Source organism: Cnephaeus nilssonii (assembly GCF_951640355.1).
Source record: "Cnephaeus nilssonii genome assembly, chromosome: 12".
In the NCBI taxonomy this organism is placed as follows: domain Eukaryota; kingdom Metazoa; phylum Chordata; class Mammalia; order Chiroptera; family Vespertilionidae; genus Cnephaeus; species Cnephaeus nilssonii.
The window spans coordinates 39,154,201-39,178,578 of NC_137083.1; the positions used below are offsets into that span (position 1 = coordinate 39,154,201).

The following is a 24,378-nucleotide window of genomic DNA, read 5'->3' on the forward strand; positions in this document are numbered from 1 at the left end:
GTTAGAATAAACTACTTTTAGAACTTAGGTGATTAGTTGTGTACCAATTAGAGCGGCACAGGTGTTTTTGTCAAGCACATTATCCCATGTTATTGGATAAGAAACCTGCTGACAATGCCATAGCTTGAAAGCATCAGCCTCTGAACTGTATGTAATCAATCCCTGATACATCCTTAGTTCAGAGGAATTTCCAAAGGCATAGTTGAAACCACCGAGTCACAGAGGGAATAGAAATTACTCTGATGTTCATCTGTGTCCATACTGATTTTAGCTTTATTTTTTTTAAGGCACATATACTTTTATTTTTTAAAATATTTATTTATTAAATTGATAGGGGTGACATTGGTCAACATGAACATATAGATTTCAGGTGTGAGTTTCTATGTTACAAGATCTGTATATTGCACCGTGTGCCCACCACCCAAAGGCAAATCTTCTCCTGTCACCTTATATTAAGATCCCTTTTTCCTCCACCCCCTTCCTTCTGGCAATCACCACATTGCTGTTTATGTTCATGAGTTTCAGTTTCATATCCCACATATAAGTGAAATGATAGAGTTCTTAGGCACAAATACTTTTAGTTCTTTTTGTTTTGTTTTGGAAGATTATTTGGTTTAGCCATGGATTCTCTTGTATCATTAGTGCTCTGTGAACATGGAATGTCTGATCTGTTAATTGACATTTATATATTACCAGATGTTTTTGGACCAGTACATTAATTTTTAAAAATGTTTAATTTCTCCTAATAGCAAAACAATTGCTTTCTAAGCTTAATTCATGAATGGGTTTTTTTGTGAGTTTATCTCCACTGTTACTAGTAGAGGGGATTTCTTTTGTTCCTTTATAAACAGGACTCCATGATACTACATGCCAAAAAAAAAAAAAAAAAAAAAGAGGAAAAGGGAACTGTGGGAGATAAAATAGGTAAAAATAAATTTTCTCTCTCCTCAAAACAATAAGAATGAGTGGTATTGCCTGGCCATGGTGGCTCAGTAATTGAATACCGACCTATGAACCAGGAGGTCATGGTTCCATTCCTGATCAGGGTATAAGCCTGGGTTGCGTGCTTGATCCCCGATCATGCAGGAGGCAACCGATCAATGATTGTCTCTTATCATTGAGGTCTCTATCTCTCTCCCCCTCTCCCTTGCTCTCTATATCAATAAAGATATATATATATATAGATATATATATATAGATATATATATATATATGTGTGTGTGTGTGTGTGTGTGTGTGTGTGTGTGTGTGTGTGTGTGTCATTGAAGACTAAGTTTTACTGGAGACAGGAGGGAGAGGGAGAGGGAGAGGACATGGTAGTACTGAAGATGAAAACTGCTTCTCTGCTTTACTGGGACGAGGGCTGGGAATCACTGAGATGTGGCCCTCACTGAAGAGGAAGACTCTTCACTGCTGGATGAGTGGCCTAAGCTTGGAGAAATGAAGGAGTGGAGATCAGCAAATCTCTTCTGCTTCAAAATCTGGGACCCCCTCATAGGCAGTCAAACTACATAATCAGGAAGAATATTTGAATTGGTCTTTGTATCGGGGTCAGAAAGAATGCTTTGCTGGTGATGGATGCTTTATCTCCAGAAGGCAGGTACAGATGCCTTGCGTACGTTGTCAAAGTTCTGGGCCCCATCAGAGCCCTTTGGTCTGTGAAGGGCGTGGAATGAGCCCTGTGTAGTGTAAGGGTTACAACAAAACAGCAGCCTAATGCCTGGGTAGATCCTGGAGATGAAAAGAGGAGCAGCAGTTGCTGGTCCCTCAAGGAGATAGTGGAGTGACAGGAGCCTAAGAGAAGAAGGACTTTGTGGACTGAAGGCCTGAGCATCAGTGCTAGGCCTATAGAGGTCAATGGTAGGCCCCGAAGGGGTGGGGTCCCTCAAAGTGTCAATCTCTTTCAGAGGCCTACCCTCCCCGGTGCCACAGACTTCCCTGGGGCAAGAAAGAGCAGAGCTGTCAGCCACAACAGAAACCTAGCTTTCAGCAGTAAAAGACCCTGATGTGGCCCCAAGGAGTAGCAGCAGCAGTGGCAGCTCAGGCTGCTGGTCAGATTTCCCTCTTATTGGGCCTGAATGCACCTCCTGGGCAATGCACAGGAAGTGGGGAGCCCAAGAGAGCAATATTGGCCTTCTTGCCACTCAGGCACTTAGATGTTCCATCCAGTTTTGATTTAACTTGTTGTGAACAGAGAGACATGACTATATCTCAGATTATGGAAAAGCTTCTCACAGTTAACAATTAAATGACTGCTGTTTCATATTCATTATGAAATTACATTTAGTGTTATTTCATTTATTCTCATTGTAGTATTAGAAAACATATACTAAACAATGGGACCTGGTGTTCTGATTACATGTACTTATTGCAAAAACAAAGCTACGTGAGAACCAGGAATTTCTAGACTTTCTTCCCCACTTTCACTACCTTATAAATTTTTATTTTCTGAACCCATTAATATTTTTAAATGTGAACTTATGAAAATGCTGCTTGATTAATATGAGATATCTCAGAACATAGGACCCAGAAGAAGGCACATATCTCAGAATGGCCAGAAAATAGTGCCACCAAAACACTCTCATAGCTTCATTTCTCTTTTACTGCAATCTCAACCCCATATTCCTCCTTTACTAATATCTCAAAGATAAATTTTACCCCCTCAACAACTTTTAAAGATCAGAACCATCAAAAATCAGATAATCGCATTGATAAACCTCAGATTTCATGGAGACAACTGAAAGTCTCAATATAATAGTAGTGAAAAGATTTTATATTCTATACAGATTGAAAAAAAATACTTTCTCCCAGTAAAAACTGAATAAACAAAGATAAAATGTAAGTGTTTCAACTGAAGATAAAAGGTATTTATAATCACCAATTTTTAATATGCATAAAAATAGTTGATTACTAATAAAAGTATTTAGGTTAAATGTAACCCTTATCTGTTCTAAGAATCATCAGTATTGATTTAGCTATACTTTGCTATTTAACAATATGCATTAAAATATGTGAGTGGAATAAATGTAAGTGCTCTACACAGCATGGGAGATAACAATTACTTACCCTGTAGGTTGGCTCTCAAATTCTTCTGACCACTGCTCTTGAATATCCTCTGTAGAAAGATCTACATCCCGGGTGGTTGCAAAATTAAATTCACTGCCTTCATTTCCATGGAAATAAATGGAGTTCCCATCTGACTGACAGCTATGCTGTAGATAAAAAGAGAGCATGGGGTGGCTGTTGAATTGGTTTTGTAGCTGAATCTGTCTTACTGATGTATAATTAGAATTTTTAGAAAAGTCATTATATTATTCCCTCTATGATGGACTCTCAAGTCAAAAGAGCTTGTTACCTCTTTTTTTTGTCTTGTTAATTCAATTACAGTTTCTTTCTAACTTATTAAGTTATTATAAAAAAAGGAGTCAAGAGGCCATTTGATCTCTGCCACCTCAGCCTTCAGAATGAAACAAGAATATTTTAATTGGAGTAATTTCCCATCTTCAGCATAGTCCTTGTTGTAGAAATTAAGTGTGATAATGACTTGTCATATATTTTCAATACTGTGGTTATGGGCTAAATTGCACTGACCTTTTCATTATTCCATATAGTTCTAGCTTGTCATTCAAATCTTCCACAATTTGTCTGTAAATGGGATATGAGTAGACTAGTCAGCTAATCAAAACATGGAATATAGAAAAGGTCAAAGTAATCCCTGATATGATCATATATTCTCAGCCACCTTTTGAGTAAAAGTTTCTGGCCAGATCTAAGAAGTGCTGAGAAATCATAAACTTTGTTATTCTCCAAAAGAACACTAGTTTTACAAAAAAAATTTCTTATAATAATCTTTTAACATTTTTTCAACTTAAAGTGAATAGTCAAAGGCAAGAGCAAACTCTGGAGCTGAGTAAACTGAGTATTTAAAAATGTGATAAATTTGCATTAATAATTCTTGGTAACAAGTTATATAGAGAGAAATGCTAATAAATAAAAGATCAAACATTCTTTTATGTTATATACATATATTCTTAAAATGAAATAGATGTGAAGAGAAGTAGTTGGGCAGAAAATATTAGTTAGGCACAGCGAAAGTAAGTTCTGTAGGGCAAGGATCATGTCCATTTTATTCTGTGTTGTAGTCCATGTCTTAGCACAGTGCTTGGCAAATAGTAGGAATTAAAATATATCTAGTATTCTTTCAACAATTAAATAAATCAATGAGTGAATGATACGGCTATGCCTTTTCAGGTATTAAATTAATCTTTCATGGAGAACTCAGTAGTAGAAGAGATTAACAAAGGTACTGGGAGAAAGGGGTTTATAATGAAGTGATATAATATATATTCTTTGCTCTAAAAAAAAATCCCAGTCTAGGTGAGACATATCAAAGATAGGTATCAATGCCAGGCAACGTATAGTAAGTGCTGATGAGTGAGAGAGGGTAGAAGTCACTGTATCAGGGGGCTGGTGTAGGTGAGCAGGCTTCATAAATGAGTAGGACTTCAACAGCCTTTAAAATAAAAACAAAATCCAAGTTGGATGACAAAGACAAATAAATGAATGACAAAGGTGATAAGTAGGCATGATTTTCAGAATTACACTTTAGCCTGACAGCAAAGGATCTTAAATGGTAGTCTAAGAGATCTCTACAATATTCTGTTGGCAGTGGTAGTCTAGAATGGAGGAATGATGTGAGCAAACAAATATTTTATGACAATTAAGCTGGTTAATGCTGGTAAAATCAATTGGGGGAGGATTCAGACTACTACACTGAAAGAGCAAATAAAGCTTTCAGAAGCTCCTGTAAGTTCAAAAAAGCATATGATCTTGGGGGAATCACCTCATAGCACATCCATTGGATCTTATCATCTTAGATATACTGTTGTGTGTGGAATGTATCTCCTGTCAGAGAATCTTCTTCACAACACAATGAATACAGGTTATTTATAGATTCTAAACTGAGATCATTACATGCAATCTTTAACCCACACACATTGATCAAAACCAGGATTCTGTCTTATTTAACACTTAATAGAAACTGTTAAGCTATGAAAAGCCGAAGCATCCTCCACTACTGTGCATCCCGTAAAGACAATAAATGCTAAGTAGAATAACACAGATAACTTCCTTAATAATAAATCCACTGAGCTGTAAGTTTCACAGTTATCTTCACATTCTGGAATCCTGAACAACTGTGGCCTATGTTTATCTGGAAGTAACATAAGAACTTTGATATCAATGCAAACAATACATTGTCATTAACCAAGGGAATGGCATACATAAAATCTTATACATGTGAAAATGGAATAATTTATATTACAATTTAAAAGGATGCATTTGTGTAATAAAAACAATAACTAGCTTAACATAAAACTTTGGTCATTTCTGGCTAAACATCAATTTAATTTTTTAATTTTGGTTTCCTATATATATAAAATCCTCACCCAGGATATGCTTGTATTGATTTTGGAGAGAGAGGAATGGGGAGAGAGAGAGAGAGAAACATAGATCGGTTGCGCCTTGACTGGAAATTGAACCCACAACCTAGACATGTGTCCCAACCAGGAATCAAACCTGCAACATTTTTGGTAGACACACCAACCAATTGAGCCACCTGGCCAGGGCAGAATTGTTTAATATTTTAAGACTCTGTGTTGTACATAATTATGTTTCACTCCTCCTCCAAATTTATATTATTAACATATCTAATACATATTTTAATGAAATTGAGGTTGAAATTTTATGTAAAAGATGAAACCATTATAAAATTAGCATGCTGTTAAAGTTGTTTTACAACATTAAAATGTCTTAATGTTTTGGGAAAATAAAGTATATTTAAATGATCTTTATGTTAGTTATTTTGCTGTTACAAAACATTTGGTAGTTTAATAGACCACTTGTAATTGTACAATTATTGAAAATTCTCTAGTAAATATATACTTTTGTCACTATAACTGCAATAGTGCCAGCATAGGAAATACAAGTAATATTTATCATATCAAGTATGAAGAAAGCAACCTGAAAAAATGTAACACTCATTTTGAGTAATAACCTATTTTTATACTAGTAGAGTCTAAAAATTAGTATGATCTGTCTTTGGCAAGTTTCCCTGAAGGATAAAATGGTTTAGTTTTCGTAGTTTTATTATTCCTATAGGGAAGACACTATTCTTTACCAATCTGTAGTAAAAGAACAATACTCAATACGGAACCTAAATGAAGACACACAGGGCAGTGGTTTATGCCAGTCAGAGTTCATTTTGCATAGTAAACACCCTAATCCTATCTGTCAAGTTTAACGGAAAAGTCACAGTTAGCTTTATTACCCCTCCCAAGTAGATCCAGTGTCCTTTGGGTGTGGAGGGAGAGAAGTATTGCTTTTTGAGTATTCTCTTCTTCAGTCTTAGTTAGTTCAGTGCCACATAATCAAAGGAAGGGTGTGACACACCCAAAGTAAACAGTGGCCTTTCAGGAGGAGGTGGCTCAACCTTCTCCATCTCACAAGATAGGGCTGCCATTTCCTGGGTGGCAGGGCCTGCAGATGAACTGAACTCACACAGATGGCTTGCTCTGCTCCCCACCACACTGAGGAGATCAGATATGATTTCTGCCTCAGCCATTCTGAGTGGAACCCAATGTTTTTCAAGTTTGAAGTAAGGGTGATATGAGCCGGCAGGCTAATATAAGGACTACTAAATAGGGGATAGTCTGTAAAACTGGTGAATTCTTCAAACTTTTGAGCAGGAATGGGCCACCTGAGAAGCTGATTAAGTATAGGCCCTATACTTAAGAATTTTGCGAAGGGTTGGGGCCAGTTTGGGGTTCTCATTTCTGAGGATTCCTAAGACAATTACAAAGCAAGTTAGAGTTTCTTGTTTGTTTTTTAAAATATATAATTTTATTGATTTCAGAGAGTGAGAAAGATAGAAACATCAATGATGAGAATCATTGATTGGCTGCCTCCTGCATGCCCCCCCGCGCCCCCCAACTGGAGATCGAGTGCCGCAACCTGGACATGTGCCCTGACGGGAATCAAACTGTGACCTCCTGGTTCATAGGTCCACTGAGCCATGCTGGTCGGGCTAGAGTTTCTTGCTAATTCTATTTTAGGATTGGTCACAGATGGCTCAATGTCTTAGAAATGGTCTTGTTTCCCAGATGCTCTCCAAACTGAGAATTTATTCCTGAATGCATTTGGACTGAGATGGAGTCCCTGGCCTCTGTGTGTTTGATATTGCACCTCTGCATTTGATGGGACTCCATGGCCTGCTTGATTAGCTAGGGGTTGTTGGAACTTTCTCCTAGAATTTACCTTAATTAATTTAGCACCTAAAGGAATGAAGCACCTGAAGAAAACAAAGAACTGGAAACCAAAAATAATCAATATGACAAGAAATGAAAATTCAGTTACTATGCATCAAGGAATTTGAGGATTGGAGTCAGAAGGCATGTTCCCACACATTTCTCTGCTTAATGGCAACATGGTTTTGTAAAAGTCATTTAATTCTTTTTGTCCTATTTCTTAAGTTATAGAATAAGACCAATAATATCTATTTTCTAGAGATGATATTAGAAGCACAAATAATATTATGTGGAAGTGCTTTCTTAAAACTCTTCAGTGTTGTAATAAAATTATTTTATTTCTGAATATGTGCATTTTCAAAAAAAAGATAAGGCATTATATTCCAAACTTTTAGTAATAGTTGATAGTGAAATTGAAGGCTATTTAAGTCTATTTTTTTATTGAGAGAGAGGAAAGGAAAGGGATAAAGATATAGAAATATCAATGAGAGAGAAACATCGATTGGCTGCCTTCTGCACATCCTCTACTGGGTATTGAGCCTGCAACCTGGGCATGTGCCCTGACTGGGAATCAAACCAGTGGCCTCTTGGTTCATGGGTGGATGCTCAACCACTGAGCCACAGCAGCCAGGAATTAAATCTATTTTTATTGTGTTTCTCATTAGAATAGTCATTAAAATTCTTAAGATCAACTTAAAACCTTCAGTAAAATATAAATGAATAGTTCCCACAATACAATATGGTAGGCACTGCATATACTCATTCATTTTTAGTGCAGATAGACCATCAATTAGAAATGTAAAAGCCCTCCAAATTCTGGCAGATTACCAAACATTCTTCTGAGACAGGAAAACTTAATAATGCAAGATGTCTGTTGCCACTTCTCTTACAGATGCATTGTATAACATCAATGTACTATGTTAAAATCCAAACAAAATGTGCATTGAAACTATGAAAAGAATTCCAGAAAATTGCTCTCAGTGATTTTAATAGCCAGCTGTTTTTGTTCAGCATCTATTCAAACTCATGTCATTTATATGAAATAACAATTAAAACCTAGACAACTTTAAAAGACAGTTAAATGAGCTCTTGTTATGTTAAAAACAACAATATTTTGGAAGTCAGGATTATTTTATTTTGAGTATAGTAAAAAAATCTATCAGGTTTTCTTGAGAAAATGATTATAAATAGCATGTGATGTCCTGAGTTAGAGCTTTTGATTGTGATGAGTATATATCAGGTAACTAACTGGCATTTATTCTGGGTAAAATAAAAGTATAAATTTTATAGATGGGCTCCAAATATTTCTTTCTATATCTAGCCCTCCTAACATACATTAATTATAATTATTTTGATTTTGCTGCATTATTTTTGCATTGATCAATGACATACACTTGATACTTTTAAGTACTGCAGATATCTAATTATTAAAAATCCCTTAAATGAAAAAAATTGTAAAAGGCCCTGCAGGGTAGCTCAGTTAGTTAGAGTGTTGTCCCGATATGCCAATGTTGTGGGTTTGAACCTGGGTCAGGGCACATACAAGAATCAACCAATGAATGTATAAATGAATGGAACAGCAAATCGGTATCTCTCTTATTCTCTCTTTCTAAAATCAATAAACAACAAAAAATCCCTTATGAATATGAATCATAACCACATAGCTTAATTTCCTAGTTTTATAAACTCATGTAAATTTCTTTACTAATTTTGATACAATTATTTATGTTATGGCATTATTATGCCATCATAAGCAAATGATTTATATAGTTTAAATCTAAATTATAGTCTCTTAATAAGTGAAATGATAGCTTTGGGATGACAAATTTCCCTTTAAAATTGTTTAAATATACACTTAAATTTTTAATAAATGGCTCTGACTATTTAACAAAATCCCATAAACATAGTCTTTGTTTGTATTTGTCAATCAAAAATATTTTCCTACTTTGCTGTTATATGGGTTTCCTTTACTTGAAAAGCAGAACACAGTGTAACTAAGTGACAAGAATTTGCCATTCAGAAAAGCATCAACAGGAAACATCAGTGCAAATTCCTCAATATAACAAGTCCTTGGCCGCAATTCAGGATAGCATTTTTCTAAGGTTGTTCCCTATACGCTGCTGAAAATGTTAATGGCTTCACCTCTGTACTTGTAAAAGTACTTGCAATCACCTCCACCATAGCTTAATTAGGTTTCTATCAAAGATGAACACTAAGGCACCTCTTAATATTATCTCCCCGGGGTCTAATGGCCCTGATGATTCTTTCAAGCATCTGTAGCCTGGCAATTTATTTTTTTTACTATATATCCTTTTTGTTGAAATGAGTATATTGGGCATTTGGGCAATGCCAGCTTGCAGAGAGCTGGTGGCAGATGGAATGAAATCTGCCTGGTATGCCTTCCCTCCACATGAGCAGAGAGCCATCCATTTCCTCCATTAAGGAGTTGTCACTCAGCCCACCCAGCTGGAAGACCGTTTTTGATAGCCAAGCTGGCTGGTGGCAGACAATTCAGATACAAAGTGCACTTTAAAAGGAAGCTAAAACATCATTTGTAGGAAAATTGAAAATGCATGGCTTCCACCACAGCCAATTTTTTAATGACTGTAATATTTTAAGTGATTATTTTTTGCCACTTCAGATTGCTCCTTAGAGAGGAGAGGTTTTTTTAATTAAAATCTAGGCAATGCAAACAGATGAGATATGAGGAGCAGAGAAAAGAGAAATAAGATGAATAAAATTAATTAAAATGGCATTGTTGGCAGAGCCATAAATTAGCCACTATGTGACTGGAAATAAACTCATATATTGTTGTAAGAGTTTCTGGATTGAAGTGAGATGTGTGATTGGAAAGTGACTGACTTATAGCCTATATATCATTGTGTTTCCTAAGCCTTTCATTATGTTATAGCTTTATCATCTAGAAATACATATCTCCTATAACTTTGTTCAATGGCCTTTAAAAGTGCAGACTTTCATATTATTTAAAAAGTCAAAGTAGGAAGAGAACAATTTCCTTCATGAGGCAAAATGAATTTGTCATTTTTTTTTGCACAATTTCTAGGAAATTTAATGCCAGTTAAAAAAACTTGGCTATGAACACAGTCCAAGGGCAGGAGGGCTGAAGTACATTTTCTCTAGTCAACACAATAGATGCACCCGTGGAGAGTGAATTTTAGGGAGCTTAAGGAGTATTTTTTTCTCATTATTCTCTGGATTCATTAAGCATTCACATTTGAACCACTTTATGCTAAGATTCATAAAGATTCAATTTATGGTATATTTTGTGACAAGTGTATAATTACTTGGCAATAGTTATGACAACTCTAAAATGGCAATAGTGACAGTTTTGAATTGGAGTAATGAGAGGAAGGATAACAATGTAAAATTCCATAGGGCAGTTGTTAACCTTGTTGATGGGGATCAACTTGACTTTCAGTGTCTGAGGTTTTCAGACTTGCCTCCTCAAATTAAGGCCAAGGATACTAACCACAACATGGAAGGCTGCAAATACTGAGGAATAAAGGGCCTGGCTTTATAGTAAATATACTTGGCTATGAAAATGAAAGCTGTTTGATCTTGGGGAAGCTACTTGGTCTCTCTGAGCCTACTTTTCCATCTGTGAAATGGGTGTAATTGTGATGGTTAGATGAGATATTATAAGTAACATGCCTACTAAAGATTGGTGAATCTTAGGATATCAGTAAACATTATTTCCCTCCTCTTTTTTGCACCATTTTATTCATCCATTTAACAAACCTTACGTTATTGAGTGTCACTATACTGTCTAGGTACAAAGCTGATGGAAAAATATTACTACTTTTTTTAAAAAAAATATGTTTTACTGATCTTAGAGAGAGAAGAAAGAGAGGAGGAGAAAGAAATATTGATGAGAGAGAGAAACATCAATTGGCTGCCTCTTGCACGCCCCCTACTGGGAATCAAGCCCGCAACCTAGGCATGTGCCGTGACTAGGAATCAAACTCTCCATGCATGGGATGACACTCAACCAACTGAGCCACACTTGCCAGGGAGTTACTATGTTCATTTGTGATGTTCATATAGAAGAAAATAAATTTCACTTACCAATTATTGTATTAACTTAATTAGTGATTAATGGTGTCAGCTTCAGACCAAAAACAAGCAAAAAAATGGGTACATTAGGCAGAGAGGCTCTGGGGACTTGTTTGAATAGTTATTTTCAATAGAAATTATCAAGATTATTTGTTTCTGTGTTTATTGCCACTCTCATCATGGTGATTTGGCTCAATTCCATGTTTCACTAATGCTATTCCACATTAATTACTGTACAAATAGGCTGCATTGAGGGGAATTGTGAAAAGCACACTACTTACATTTAACCCTTCATCCCCAAAGTACTCTTATTAGCTTAACAAATTATATTCTGGCTCATTCTACAATATCATGTACCCAGCTCTTGGGGGAAACATGACAATAACAGCAATGCAATCCAAAGTGAAGAACATCCCAAGCAAAGAGAATTTAGGTAGACAGCATGCAATTAACCAAGCTGGAATCTGGCCAGAAAATCATAGTTAACATTCCGATTCTTAATGGAAAAAGACATGGGAACATGAACTAGCTACAAGTCTTACTGAGCTCAGGTTTATCCTCATTAGAAAGCCAGGACTCCAATCCCTCAAGTTACAGACCAGAGAGTTTCCAGTACAATGATTTGCAAATCACATTTTTGGAAAACATATCTGATTTCCTCCTGTTTGTCCTTACACTCTGAAAAAAAGAAAATCATTAAATGAATTGTTGAGACCATTTTCTGGGGTGCTCAATTTTTGGGCATTATTGCTCTGCCAGGGGATTATATTCCCAAAAAGCAGGTTTAAAAATGAATTCTGCTTTGAGTGTGATCATACCTTTCACTATTTGTCTTAGATATTTTTCATTAGTCTCAACTTGTATCAAGTCTTAAAATTTGCAGGCAAGTTAATTTACATGTTTTCATAATTTGGATGTAATGACTTTTATTCTCCATTAATGTTTCAACAATTTGTGACAATAGTATTAGACAGGTGGCAGCAGAAACCCAGAGTGAAAGCTTTAATTCTTATATTGGACTAGAGATTTGCCTAGTGTCCACTGGGACAATGAATTTGGCAAATGCATAATGTATAAGAGCTATGAGAAAATTAATAAACTCTCCTGTTCTAATTTAATGCTTCCCCTAATGAATTGTTGATTTACCTAATAGTTGTTGTCTTCATTAGGGCCTTCGATGTTTGTTAAACTAGGAAATTTGACATTATTGGATATTTATCAATAATTAATGTAGGAGAGAGGAAGCAATCTAGTTAACTGAAAGTAGTAGTGGAGAGAAGGTTAAGATATGACCTGTCTAAATTCCGTATACTTAGTTACTCCAAGTCCTTGGCATAAATGTGCAAAATTTAATAAATTACATTTTAAGGGAACTTCTTTTGAATACATGTGGTCAAATCATAACCTATTATAAAGGACAAACCTTTATAACAGACTCTGACAGTCAGCACTGATTTACTTCTCAATATAAGTTCCCATAAATGTGTAGAAGAAGTAATCTGGAATCCCTTGCTAATAACACTAGGAGGTAGGATAATAAACAGAAAAAGATTAGCAGGTGCAGGCACAGCAATCAGAGTGGGAAGATTTCTTAAAAATAAAAAATACAAATAACAGCACCTATCTCATGGTGATCTGCATTTAATCTGTGGGTCAATTCCAGAGTTGACAGAAGCCAGTGATTTATGCCTTTGCAAGCTGAGAGTATCCAGGGTAGCTGAGCAGATATCAACATTTATTAATGGTGAGTGAGCAAAGCACTCCCTCTCTCCCTAACAGACACACACACACACATACAGATATCAAGGAGCCATAGATCAACCATGCTTGCAAAATACAAATTTTAACTACAACTAAAGATGAGAGTGAACAAATATACAAAAAAAATAAAGCAGCTGCTTGACCAATATTCACCTCCATGGCATGTTGATCCATTTGGGAACTCTGCTTCATGGGGAGTTGGATAGATTGAAGGATGAAGAAAATACCCCACAAACTAAAACCTGCGCACAGCTCTTCCCTAGCCATTTGTCCCTGGGTTCCTTCTGAGTGCCTCACTGATTTTTGCAGCTCTTCTCTTTGATGGTGCGTCATGGAAAGTGGGCAGCTGCAGCAGTTCCAAGCTAAACCTTCAAAAACCTACATTTAGTGTTTTTCTTTGAACTTAAAATTAAGGATAGTCTCAGATTGCAGGGTGTGTCAGAGGAGTTGGAAAGAGATGATTTGATGGACTTGTCCAGATGTTTCCAGAGTGACTAAGGAACATTAAGCAGTAAACATCTAGATACTCAATGTTCATCTGCTATACATGTAAAACTTGGATGATAGGGTCTTTCTCATAGTGTTGGCACCTACAAGCACTCATGAAATGGCATCATTACTACTATTTATACTATTCCATCATTATCATGTACCACGATGATTACTATTATTATTTATTATTATCCAGTATCCATGCTACTGTAAAGTATCATTCCTGGATATGAGAATCCTACCCAAGATGAAACACTGATTCTCGATACTATATGATTAAATGGAAGGAGCCCCGCAAAATCACTTCATTTCCTTTAAACTCTGATGACAAAACCAAGACCACTGTCACTGAGTTGGACACCAGAAATTTCCCTGAGATTCATCATTTTCCCACTTCCTTTTTTCCCCCTAGGACACTGAATTGGAACACCTTTCTTCACTAAATTCTTTTTTTCCTTTTTCTTTTTATTAATGTAAATAATTTTTAATTTTTAAATTACAATTGACATACAATGTTATATTAGTTTCAGGAGTACATCCCAGTGACAAGATTACTCTACCCAGCAAAGCTATCATTTAGAATTGAAGGACATATAAAGGGTTTCCCAGGCAAGAAAAAGCTAAAGGAGTTTCTCACCATAAACCAGTATTACATGAAATGCTAAAGGGTCTTGAAGAAGAAGAAGAAGAAGAAGAAGAAGAAGAAGAAGAAGAAGGAGGAGGAGGAGGAGGAGGAGGAGGAGGAGGAGGAGGAGGAGGAGGAGGAGGAGGAGGAGGAGAAGGAGGAGGAGGGGAAGAAGAAGGAGGAGGAAGAAGAAGAGATAAAATATATGAACAATAAAATGGCAATAAATACATATCTATCAACAATTGAGTCTTAAAAAACAAAACAAACAAGTAGAACAGAAACAGACTCACAAATAGAACATTTTGACGGTTGCTAGATGGGAGGGGTTTTCGAGGGATGGGTGAAAAAAGTGAAGGGATTAAATATATATTTGGTCCTGGCTGAGTAGCTCAATTGGTTAGAGCGTTGTCCCAATATGCCAAGGTTGTGGGTTTAATCCCGGGTTAGGACACATACAAGAGGCAACCAATGAATGCATAAATAATGGAACAATGAATCGATGTTTCTTTCTCTCTCACCCTCCCTCTCACTCTCTCTCTCCAAAATCAATCAATCAATAAAAACCTTTTTTTAAAAAGTGCAAATTGGTAGTTATAGAATAATCACGGGAATGTAAAGTACAGAATGGCAGCTATGGTAGCAGTAGCTATTCTCACGACTACAAATGAACTGGCAGAAATCATATAAATCAGTTAAAAAAAGAAATATTCTGTAAAGGAAGGCAAAAATCATCACAACCAATAATTAAGACATGGGACTCAATATTGAAAGGGTCGCAGGCTCTTTGCCTTGCTAAGCCCACGATCTGCTTACTCTGGGAGATTGCTAATGAGGGAGGTGCTCGGGGAGCTTTATGACTTGCAGCACTGTATTTATTGGCAGTCAGAGCCCCACCTACTTGGTCATGAACAAAGGGCTGCTTAGGGATTTGTGGGAAATAAAATATCATGATGGTAATTAGAAGCATAAGAATATTATGTGCCTTTTCTTCCACATGGGCAAGTTCTCTGAGAAAACATTGGAAGATGAGTCAGGCAAGGCCATGAACTTGTGAGGAGCATGGAGGAGAAACACAGATGGTTGTATAGGAAAAACATATCAATTCTGTAACCTCTTACAGCCCTTCCAAATAAAAAAGCACAACAAATCTAAGGCCAGGTTCAGTGTTAGAAACTGGTACTGTTATACATCTATTTCATATTAATTACTAAAGAGCCAACAGATGGTAATAGCTTTCTACCAACCCAGGGCAGATTTAAAGTGGTGACCTATAATTGCAATTCCCCAGATCACATAAAATCCTAAGTTAATTACTCTATTTGGTCTTATATCATTTTGCCCTACTTGAGATAAACAAGGACAGGCTCATATGAAATGGATTAAATATTCCCCCAAAAAAACTGAATAAAGAAGAAATCTAAAGAAGGCAAGGAGAAATATGTATGATGAATGCCAGTGACTCATTTGTTTCTTTCTTATTTGACCTGACTCTCTCAAACATTATGTTCAAATTCATCAGCTGGACAGTTTACATACTTACTACTCTCTATTCTCTTGTTTTATAAGAAGTAACTACTCTCCCTCCCACTGATGGATCCAAGGTGACTGTTTACCACAGACTAGGCTTGGGCCTGTGCACACAACAGACAACCTAGTTTGTCTAAGATCCTGCCCCTGAACTACTTTGTAGAGGAGCAAGAAGCCCTCAGCAGAAAGAGGTTGCAGTCATTAGCCAGAGGTCCCGGAGAGATGCATGGGAGCCATCCCCAGTTTTGGAGAGGAGTGGGGAGATTTCCAAGGAGCCTATTGGTAGGTTCAAGAGAGAACCAGCTTTGATCATTTATCAGGATCAGGGATTAATACTTTTGGCTTACAACAATATCTGCATCTTTTCTTTTCTCCTTCTATCAGACCCAGCCCTGGAGGGTTCAGAGGCTGAAACTTGTGATGGATGGTAAGGAAAGAGAAGGACATGACCACTGCCTCCATCCCCACCCACTATAGTAGACCTAGGCTGGAGGAGGGAGGAACTACGGATGAAACTTGAGGTTTGGATTGCTACAGTAAACTAGTCCTATTTGTTTTAAAACCAATACTGTAGGAGACTAAAGTGATTGGATGACGTGTGTTGGTCTATCAGCTGTCTTAGGACCTGCTTTAATTTTCATGCAAAGAAGGCAGAGATGAATTTGAATGGTCACTTGGGAAAAAGAATGGATCTGTTTTCTACAGCCTGGCCCCACCCCAAGTCCTCTTTGTTCAACCTAATGGTTATACCAGCACAGAGAGGGGGGAGACATTAACTATATAAAACTTCACATGGACAGACATCTGAGCTGGGTGGGCCCTTGCGGATGCTGTAGAATTTCCAGGCGGAGAAAAAAGGAAGGTGGGAAAGCATGTATAAAGGGGTGAGGGTGTGTAATTCTATGCTGTATTTGTGAGGCTGGTAGTCAGTGGGGCAGATGAGGATGAAAAGTTAGGTTGGGCCTAGACTGGAAAGGGTCTTGAATTACATGCCAGGGAGTTTGGTTTGTATCTTCTAGGCCTACACACGTCTTGAGTATGGAGGGAGCATGATGCCATATTAAGGAATGATGCTGTAGTTTTTGTCAGTGGCATTCCTTTGTATGATCCTTGCTTTTAACATCCTTGTCAGAGACAGTCTGCTGCCATTAGAATGCTGACTTCTTTCTTTAGTGTCCCACCATTCTCATTCTATTTCATCTCCCAGGCAGGTTACTGAAAATGCCTCTTGCCTCCCTAAGGGAAATATTTTAATAGTCCCGTCTACTTTATTTCACTTTAGGTCAGAAGTCAGTACTTGAGATGGACCCATAACTAGGATTGTGAAAACAAAATCACCTACGGAAGAGAAGGAAGAGACCAGTGTTTGGTCTGAACTTACTAAATTCTAATGTCTGAAAATCAGTCATCTGGAGGAAGAAACATGCAGGGTTAATGGAATAAAGCTGAAGCAAGATAAATAAATATGAGAAAAGCAAGAATCTTTTCACCTAGAGTCAAAAAGTGATGGGGAAGAAAATGAAAATTTAACAAATGAATGTTGAGAAGAAACAGGAAAAACAGAAGCACATCAGTTTGTATTTATTACATATAAGCAAAGTCATTGGTGACAGATCAAGGTTATCTCAGATTCCTGTATGTGAATCCTGGATCTGCCACTGGTGAGAGGTATATTTTGGACAAGTTACTCAACATCTTTAAGTCCATTTCAACATCTGTAAAATGGGGTTAAGATAGCACCTTTCTTATAGGTTTATAAGGATCAAATTATATGAGATGATAAATATAATTCTGTGTGTGTATGTGTGTGTGTGTGTGTGTGTGTGTGTGTATGTATACACATGCCTCAAAGAGTAAGTACCTAGAACAGTAAGTACTCGATAAAAAGTAGACCTTTCTTTAAAAAAAGATATATTTTTATTGATTTCAGAGAGGAAAAGATAGAAACATCAATGATGAGAGAGAATCATTGATCAGCTGCCTCCTGCATGTGCCCGGGCATGTGCCCTGACTGGGAAATGAAACGTGACCTCCTGGTTCATAGGCCGATGTTCAACCACTGAGCCATGCAGGATGGGCAAAATTAGCTCTTTTTTTATTGGACAAACAGAAGTTGGGAATGAGAAAGCAGAGAGGGTACCACCATAGACTCTGGGTAATTAATTTAAGGGTGTTTGGGAAGAGTTCAGAATAGAATTGCATGACTAAAATAGCAGATTGAGACCTAGCCGGTTTGCTCAGTGGATAGAATGTCGGCCTGCAGACTGAAGGGTTCTGGGTTTGATTCCAGTTAAGGGCATGTACTTCGGTTGCAGGCTCCTGCCCGGCCCCGGGCCCTGGTCAATGCTAGTGCAGGAGGCAATCAATTGATGTGTTTCTCTCACATTGATGTTTCTCTCTGTCTTTCCCTCTCTCTTCCACTTTCTCTAAAAATCAATGGAAAAATATCCTCAGATGAGGATTAACAAAAAAATTAAATAAATAAAAGAAGAAAGAAAATAGTAGAATGATGGTTGCCAGAAGGGAGAGGGATTGGGAGGCTGGGTGAAAAAGTTGAAGGGATTAAGAAGTATAAATTGGTAGTTAAAAAATAGTTGAGGGAATATAGAGTAGAGTGTAGGAAATATAATCAATAATCAATATATATAAAAAGCCAGCTGGCCAACCTCCTGCAGCCCCTCCCCCTGCCGGCCCCACCCCAGATTACCCCCCACCCCAATCAGGGGCAGGGACAGCCAACCAACCACCTGCGGTCCCTCCCCCCAGCTGGCTCCGCCCCAGATGGGCCTCCACCACCCTGATCAGCCCGTGGCTCCTCGCCCCATCCAGCTGCACCCCCAATCGGCCCCTCCACTCTGACAGGGGCAGGGCCAGCCGGTCAACCACTCATGGCCCCTCTCCATGGCCGGCCCCACACCCGATCAGCCCCCACCACCCTGATCGGACTGTGGCCCCTCCCCCCAGCCAGCTCTGTACCGATCGGCCCCCCCACACCAATCGGGAGTGGGGCTGGCTGGCCAACCTCCCCAGGCCCCTCCCCCGGCCACTGACCGCCGATCAGCCCCCCCACCCCATTTGGGGGTGGGTCGGCTGGCATACCGCCCACAGACCCTCCCCCAACCAGCCCCACTCCCAATCGGCCCCCTCACCCCAATCAGGGGCGGGGCCCACCAGCCAATTGCCCATGGCCCCTCCCCCCAGCTGGCCCACCAACCTCCTGTCATCTCCTCCTCCTGACAGGCACAGCCCCCATCTGCCCTGATTGGGGCTGAACTGGCCGGACCCCACCTGTGCATGAATTTTTGCACTGGGTCTCTAGTATTGTAATAACCATGTATGGTACCACATGAGTACTTGAAATATCAGGGAATTAATTTGCAAAGTACATGATTGTCTAACCACTATGCTATTCACCTGAAACTAATAAAAAATAATATTGAAAAAACAGTAGCTCTTATTAGACAAAGTGTATTCTATCTGTCCTTGACACCTACTATTCCCTCATCTTCTTAATAAGTCTCCAATCTTCTCCATTCCCTTTCCTAAAAATCTCTCAAATCTGTCCACATTTTCCCATCCTGTTTTTGAATTCTGGCCAACATGATCTCCCATTGGACTGCTGTTATCAGCCTCCTACTTGGTGTCCCTGCATGCCTTCTCTCCCCATCATTCCATCCTCCATTCTCAAGGGGACAGTTCAAATTCAAATATGATTGTGTGACTAAATTGGAACGCTTCGTGACTCCCTATTACTTTCACCATGAAGTTCAAACTCTATAGGAGCTTACAAAACCTTTAAGGTTTTGTCACTGGCCTTGTCTCCAGACTTAACTATCACAAGTCTCACCTTAAGAATCTGTTAGAAAACTATTTTGTACATTATCCAAGACCTTTGTTTCGTGCTCTCACTGTACATCATTTCTGATCCTAGAAACACTAGTCCTCCCACCTGGCCAACTCCAAATTTCTCTTCAGTCTCTGTTTGGATTCCTCTTCTCCCGATCGCCTTCCTAAACCCTCAAGTCTGGATTTGTTACTGTATGTTGTACTTCCACAGCACTCACACTTTCCCAGCAAATTATAGCAATTATGCTATTTTGTATTTACATATTGACATGTCTTATTGCCCAAACTAAGTTGATAGCCACCTGAAGGGAAGAAACTTATCTGCCTTTTTGTGTTTTTACTCTCCAGGTTCAGTCCAGTACATGGCACAGTGGGTCCTCAAAAATACTTGTTAAATGCCCAGCGGTGTGGCTCAGTGGTTGAGTACCAACCTATGAACTAGAGGTCACGGTTCAATTCCCAGTCAGGGCACATGCCCAGGTTGCAGGCTTAATCCCCAGTGTGGGGTGTGTAGGAGGCAGCTGATCAATGATTCTCTCTCATCATTGATAGTTCTATCTCTCTCTCTCCCTCTCCCTTCCTCTCTGAAATCAATAAAAATATATTTAAAAGAAACCTTGTTAAATGGATGGACAAATGTTTTTGTAACAAATATTTTCTATCCTTAAAAGAGGAGGTAACATAAAAACAACATTGCCTATCCCTTTACTAGTAGGTTTGGTAAGAATAGTTATCTTTGTGCAAATTGGCTTATTGAGCTTTAGGTTTTGGAGAAGAAGGAACAAAAGAGCAATCAAACCTTAACTGTAGCTCCTGGGAAGAAAAGCCAGTTGCCCGTGTCTACTGGATCGAGACTGTCTTCTAAAATGACTTGTCTGTGAGCTGAGTTGATGACCAGGATGTTATCCAAGGCCCAGCAGGCTTCATACACTTCACCCACACGAAGGTTTTCCTGCTTCCACTGAAACTGGACGTTCTCCCCTTTGGCATATTCAGGAAGGTAGAGGATGTGGATGATTGTGCTGACATTGGAAGGGGCCCTGGAACATATGGTGAGATGGGAATTAGTGCCACAGTTAAAGAACTTAAATCAACTTTGTTTCTTAATTAAGATTGTAGTTTCATTATCTTAAAAATACTATATACAGTACAGATTAAATACTCATAATCCCATAGCCCTTAAATCTTTTAGTGTATGCTGAATATTAAGGAGTTCATATTAAGTGATGACAGTTTAAATATTACATGTCTTCAAGAAGTTTACTTTTAACACAGGACAGGACTAAGCTAGTAAAGGAGTCACTGAAGAGACAATAGCACACACTTTCATGGTACCCCTAGAAAATCATGTGTATTCAGCACAGGTTATTTGATAATAATAAGAAGAAAGGAGAAAAACTATACTTTGAAATTTTGCATCATTTTATAATCAGTCTTTACATAATAGATATTTTATTTCGACTAATCGGATACCTTTTTGTTTTATTTACATGAAATGTGAGATTTGCCATGAGAATTAAATGCTCTATAATTCTTTAAAATTTCATGCAGATCGATCTTTAAAAACTTGATATAATTTAAAATTATTTTTATATTACATGTATTACAATCTAGGCCCTTCTGCTATATAGTAAAGTATTTTTATTCAACATTTTATTCTACCAACATAGAAATCTGCTATAGTAAAGATTATTGCTTTAGCAAAAATTAAGTGTTACTAAATGCAAACTATTAGTGCTCTGGACTTACTATAAATCAGTTTTAAAAGGACTACAGAAAAGACATATTTTTCACTCACCAAAGCAGCACATATATATATATATATATATATCTGTAAAATTGTCAGTATAGGTTATAGATGGTGTACCTTACCTTTAGGGGTAATCAATCCCCCTTTCTTTTAAAATATTTCATGATGACTATGTTTTTGGCTTCATAAGGAATTTAAAACGATGAAAATAATATATTTAGATTTAAGAAGTGACTGAAAATATGTTCATTCTGGTCACCAAATGGAAAGGAAAATCTGCACTAATATATCTAACAGTTTGATGCATGACCTTAAATTGAAAATCTCATTTAGTTAAAAGCCAAATGGAATCAGCTGAATGTGATCTTTATGTGTTGTAATTATATGTGTATGTGCATTCACTATTTGTCATATCAAAGGTATTCAGTTGTTTTCCAGCAAGAAAAAGCTGCTACAATTTACCTAAATTATGACATACGAATATTACATAGAGAAAAGATGGAGGTGTGGTTAAAATTTCTAATATTTATGCCGCCTTGATTAAAGACATTTATATAAATAAGTATTTCATGTGCATGATTTTCATAAGTACTAGAAGTTAGAAAGAATAAAAAAAATGTTCTGTTTAAAATGGGCATAGCATGCCAGAGCTTGGCTTAAACAGGTATCTCTAAATTATAGATTATTCTGTCACAGAGGAGGATGGTCTATTAAAATCCATGAATTAGAATCATTTTTCTCAGTTTTTCGTTAGACTAGCACTTAGATATGTAACATTTTTAAAATTATGAAATACTACTAGAAACTTCGGATAGACTGGTTTAGTGTTAAAGACTAAGAATCTAATATTTATTTCCCCCTCTAAATAAATCACTATTTTTCAACATGGAAATATAGTAAGGAAAATAGCATGTGAAAAAAGAAAACTAGAAAACTTATAGAAAATGTTCTACTTGAGTTATTCTAATTTAAGAAGTAAACCAATCAGAATAACGACCTTATAAAATTTCCAGGTATCTTTTTCCTTTTAACATGTTACCATACTTGAAATTAAATATCTATTATGAATTTTGTTTTATGATTTAACCTATGCAGGAGTAAACATAATTTGATTCTTGCTAATTTAACCAAATCTTTTCAACTTGAATAAACTTCTCCCTCAAGTACCCTACCTCATTTTCTTATAAAGGTTTTTAAATAAAGAAAATATAATAAATGATTACAAGTTGCATCATAACTATGATCATATAATTTTAGAACTGGTCTTAGGAAAGCTAGAAGGAACATGACAGAACTAGAGATTAGATGCAAAAGGTCTGGCAGCTGTTCACTCACTGTCATTACAGACAAAGGATCAGATTTAGGTGGTAATATTATATATTCCTAGACGTATAAACCAGGCCATAGTCAGGCCACCTGGAGAAATGGGTGATGTAATTTTGTGGAGGATTCTGTGCTTTTACCAAAAAATAATTTGTTAGAGCTACTACCGACAGTGGGAAGTTCCAAGTGGAAAATGACCCTTTTAACAATACTTCTTCCAATAGGGCAGATCATGATATGTGTGTCCATGCAACTCAGCATAATTAACAACCAGAGTACTTTTAACCACGAGGAATAAAGTCAGTGGTAGAATGAAGGCAAACAGGGAAGAAGAAATACACCTATGTCATAATTTATGAAAAATACTTTCAATGACAACAAACCTAATTTTCTCGAGCTGAATCCAGTCCGCAGTATTATTCTTGGCATATGATACGATGATGTTGGGGTCTGAATAACTAAAGCGACATGAACCTGAACCTGTAAATAGCAATAAGTTTCAAAGTTAAAAATCCTTGTAATGACATAGTATCCTTTCTGATAAATATTTTAGATACTTTTTCTTAACCATTTAGATATTTAACTGATTGTTTCCTCATTTTTCTAACTTTGCTAGAATTTCTTGTGAACTGTTCTGATGAGTATTATTTGGTAAATAATTTTAGGAAACAGAAAAAAGGCAAACAAGGAAAACTGTAGATTTACTTAGAGATACACAAACTTCTCAATTAAATTATAAAATAAGCACATATTTTCTATGCCAAAAATATCTCAATATTATAGAATGATTGGTAATGCACCATGGTTCTTGCAAGTTAATATCAATTAATAGTGATTGCATTAAATGGTATGAAAGTCATTACTTTTTTTTAAAAATGTTTTTATTGCCCTGACGGGTTTGGCTCAGTGGATAGAGCATCAGCCTTCGGACTGAAGGGTCCCAGGTTCGATTCCAGTGAAGGGCATGTACCTTGGTTGTGGGCACATCCCCACTGGGGGATGTGCAAGAGGCAGCTGATCGATGTTTCTCTCTCATCGATGTTTCTAACTCTCTGTCCCTCTCCCTTCCTCTCTATAAAAAAATCAATAAAATATATATTTTTAAAAAATGTTTTTATTGATTTCAAAGAGAGGAAGGGAGAGGGAGAGAGAGACAGAAACATCAATGATGAAAGAGAATCATTGATTGGCTGCCTCCCACATGCCCAACACTGGGGATCGAGCCCGTAACTCTGGCATGTGCCCTGACCAGGAATCAAACTGTAGCTTCCTGGTTCATAAGTCGACACTCAACCACTGAACAACACTGACCTGGCTAAGTCATTAAATTTAATAAGGAATGAAAACACCCTCGTGTGTGTGTGTGTGTGTGTGTGTGTGTGTTATTTAAATGATGAGACAGTATGTGAGAAACTAAAATATTGTAAAGAAAACTCAAGCACTAAATGAACTATGGAAGATATGATTTATATTATTTTATTATAACCCAACATTAAAGATTTAAAAGAGGGACATTATATCCCATTGCAACTACTTGGTGATTATTTCCCATTACTATTTTCAATATTGGAAATATTTATACCAAAGAAAGTTTTAAAGCTCAGACAAAAATGTGTTTCTGCATGTTCAATGAATTCATATAATAAAACATAGTATAACTGTAATTTCAAAAA

The 24,378-nt window shown here is 37.2% G+C and overlaps 1 protein-coding gene across 1 annotated transcript in view; it reads right to left on the reverse strand.

The window, feature by feature from the left end:
• The window catches only part of RELN (reelin), a 449,067-nt gene that overhangs the window by 184,652 nt on the left and 240,037 nt on the right, over nt 1–24,378 (reverse strand). The window contains exons 9-11 of the mRNA XM_079785901.1: nt 23,089–23,185; nt 20,432–20,672; nt 3,067–3,212 (exon numbers count right to left, since the gene is read on the reverse strand). Of these exons, the coding sequence (XP_079642027.1) occupies nt 3,067–3,212; nt 20,432–20,672; nt 23,089–23,185 (484 nt within the window). The remainder of the gene's footprint in view (nt 1–3,066; nt 3,213–20,431; nt 20,673–23,088; nt 23,186–24,378) is intronic.